The sequence below is a fragment of the Cynoglossus semilaevis genome, chromosome 1, assembly GCF_000523025.1.
Source record: "Cynoglossus semilaevis isolate Cse_v1.0 chromosome 1, Cse_v1.0, whole genome shotgun sequence".
In the NCBI taxonomy this organism is placed as follows: domain Eukaryota; kingdom Metazoa; phylum Chordata; class Actinopteri; order Pleuronectiformes; family Cynoglossidae; genus Cynoglossus; species Cynoglossus semilaevis.
In genome coordinates, this window is record NC_024307.1 from 34099233 (window position 1) to 34102621 (window position 3389).

The 3389-nt window shown below is 39.1% G+C and overlaps 1 protein-coding gene across 1 annotated transcript in view; it reads left to right on the top strand.

Moving 5' to 3' along the window:
- The window catches only part of acox3 (acyl-CoA oxidase 3, pristanoyl), a 20936-nt gene that overhangs the window by 5406 nt on the left and 12141 nt on the right, over positions 1-3389 (top strand). The window contains exons 6-8 of the mRNA XM_025057584.1: positions 713-802; positions 1551-1694; positions 3304-3389. The exon at positions 3304-3389 is cut by the window's right edge and continues 2 nt beyond it. Of these exons, the coding sequence (XP_024913352.1) occupies positions 713-802; positions 1551-1694; positions 3304-3389 (320 nt within the window). The remainder of the gene's footprint in view (positions 1-712; positions 803-1550; positions 1695-3303) is intronic.

A 3389-nucleotide genomic window follows, 5' to 3' on the forward strand; every position in this document is an offset into this window, starting at 1 on the left:
GCTTTAGCTACCGTTCTCTCGCGAAAAACACTCATACGTATATGCACACAGTGATTTACAGACAGACATACGCTACAAAAAGTCATTGATTGCTAGCAGTATGAACTTCGTTAGCCTGTATAAATCCATAAATTAGCTGCATCGTTGTATAAGCCGCAGAATTCATAGCGTGTGGAAAAAAGTAGCTGCTTATTGTCCGGAAATTACGGTAAGTTCAGACTCTGTGAGAAAAACCTATTTCATCAGCCGTTCAAAACTCTAGGCGACAAGACAGCGATTAAACAAGATTTACAACTTTCCCCCGACATACAGCGTTTCGTGGTTACTTCGCCATCGCCCATACATTTATTAAGAAAGTCTTGTTCCCTTATTCTGATGTACTGTGCTAAAACAACAACAACAGGAACTAGTCGGCGTGTGGATGAAAACGTCGACATGCAGTACCAAATGCGGAACATCGGACTTACGACGAAAATCGAGTCAAATCACGCCCTATGAACAGAATGTCGATCCAAGTTGAGCGCGTCCTGTATACACTGTATAATTGGGTTTTTAGTGTTTTAGTGTCTATAACAGAACGCCCCGGAACCGGGGTTAATAACTAAAGTAGTCAAAGTTAGGACTCAAACTGAATGCCCTTTTGTCTTAAATACAACGCCTGATGAATCATCTAAACTCTTTATTTATTTATTTATTTATTTTTTCCCCGCAGACCTTTGGATGCTTTGCATTGACTGAACTGAGTCACGGTTCCAACACCAGAGCCATGAGGACCACAGCCACATACGACCCTTCGACACAGGTCGGCACACATGCAACTTACTGTACAGTATGTCACACCACAAGTGATTTGAGTCGTAGAAAGTTTGTCACAGTTTTGTTGTTGCTCTTGAATGTACTTTAAGAGTCAGCGACACTACAGTGCACCATTAACTGAGCAATTGGTTGAAGTTGAAGTTGACTTCACTACATACTCATCAGTGACATACGTAGTAGGCTGTCTATGACAGTGGTGTTAAATTGTCCAAAATCCAAATCGCAGGCCGACCAAATTTGTATTTATTTTATAGATGCAATTGTCCTGCGGGCCTTGTCTACAATTGTCTACTATTGTCTATTTACCTATGTTGTTTATTACAATTATATATAAGTGGTTCCCAAAGTTTTGGGTAGTGGAACAGCTATTTCTTTTCATAATTTTTTTTTTTTTTTTTTTGCAGTTTTTTGTGTTATTTTGTTTCATTTAGGGTTGCCTGAAATGTCTAGTTATTAAGAAAATAATTATTGATAAAAAAATTTTTTTTCAACAAATTATTATTTTTAAATGGTTTATGATTTAAAAACACCACAATTGGAATTAAAAAGCTGTATAATTTAACTTTCATGAGTATAAAAAAAGTTTAAATAAAATGCAGTGAAAAAGAAAATTTGAAAGCGTGACTGAAACAAAATGTCTGCTATAGTCCATGAATAATGCCCATCATTTAGAATTACATGTTTAAAAAAAAAAGTGTGTTTCTCTGTGTTTACTGTCACTTTTATGTTTACAGGAGTTTGTGATTAATACTCCAGACATCGAGGCTACCAAGTTTTGGGTGGGAAACCTGGGCAAAAATGCAACCCATGCTTTAGTATTTGCTCAGCTCTATACAGATGACAATGTGTGCCATGGGCTGCACACTTTTATTGTCCCGGTAAGAACAGTAATGCCTGCCTTGATCTTTAAAAAGATTTTTTATCACTCATTTAACACATGTATAAAAGTGGCATTTCCTATGATTGCTATTCAATTTAAGAAGGAGTCAGAAAAGTATTGATTGAATCTCTATATCGCGGTTCTCCTTTCGCTCCCTACAATGCACTTTTTTTTTTTTGTATTCCAATCTTGCCAGAGTTTCGCTATATCGCGGTATTTTTTACGGGGTTTTTTTCCCAATATTTTCATTATTTTCATGATATAAAAAAAGAGGAGAGAAGATCGAACACAGCATTGAGCATGCCCTTCTGTTCCTCACACTGATTGGCTCATCCGTCGTCTCCTCTCTCAGCATCTCCCCTTGTCTGTCCGCCACTACTGGACGTTGCTGTAAAGTTTGTGCTCTTGTGTTTGGTGAAAGTTGACCCTAATTTAACGCCCTACGATTCCCTTCTAATCGCGGTTCTCCTTTCGCTCCCTACAACGCACATTTTTTTTTGTATTCCAATCTTGAGTTTCGCTATATCGCGGTATTTTCTACGGAAATAAACGCTCCGATCATCTTCTCAGGCTTCTGTTACGAAGCCCAAACAAAGACGCTGACACAGATGACTGGTTAACAGTCTTTATTTTTTTCTTTACAATAATGTGTGTGCCCCTGCGCTGTGCCCGGCTTTTATATACGGTCCGTCCATCTCCTACTCCTCCTCCTAATAAAAGGAGAAGGGCTGCACCTGCACTGCCCTTGCCGTGCTCTCCCTCCTGCAGCTGAGCGCTAACCTCCGCCACGTCGTGTACTTAATTTATTTACTATAATATGTTCTATATTTCCATTCTACAACTCTACTGTGTATGTAATTGTGTAATACAGTCTAGGGAGGGTTGGTAACAGTGTTGGGAAGGTTCGGGTAAATATATATAAAATATATATATACGTAAATATATATACGTAAATAATGTAATAACTATCTCGCCCCTACTTTGCGGATTTTCCCGTTTCGCAGTGGGTCTCGGAATGCAACTACTGCGATAGGAGCGGGGACCACTGTACTTTAATAACGTACACATTCTCGCTACGCTAATTTAAAATTTCCGTGGTACAGGGGATCCTCAGTGTATGTCGGAATTCCATTCCTACTGCGAACTTGATTTTCACCATAAGTAGGAACTCGCATGCTGTACATAAATAAACGGGAGCCATATAGAAGGGCAAAAAGTTCCCCCCAAAAAAACAATGCAAACAACAGAAGGCGAATGTAGCGTACATCGGCTCATGTTTTGTTTCCTTTCATAAAGTGTTATCATATCACATTATTTTATAGTCAGTATTGTATGGTGTACAACCAGCTAATGTAAACAAAGCTTTATTCTGCATATAGTGGCCCCGTATTTGTCCACTCCGCTGACCAATTAGTTCCTGTGCGAAATGTGTTTGCGCCGTGTATCAGAATGATGGAACAAGACTTTTCTTAATAAGTGTATGGGAGATCGGGCCATGACCTCCTAACGCCGTAAGCTGAGACAAAGCAATTTTGTTGATTTGACCAGCAACAATACAATCACATGTTATATTTAAGACTGATTTAAGATCTGTAACTGTGCTGCAGGTGCGAGATCCGAAGACCTTGTTGGCTTTGCCTGGTGTCATGACTGGTGACATTGGCAAAAAATTGGGTCAGAATGGACTGGATAA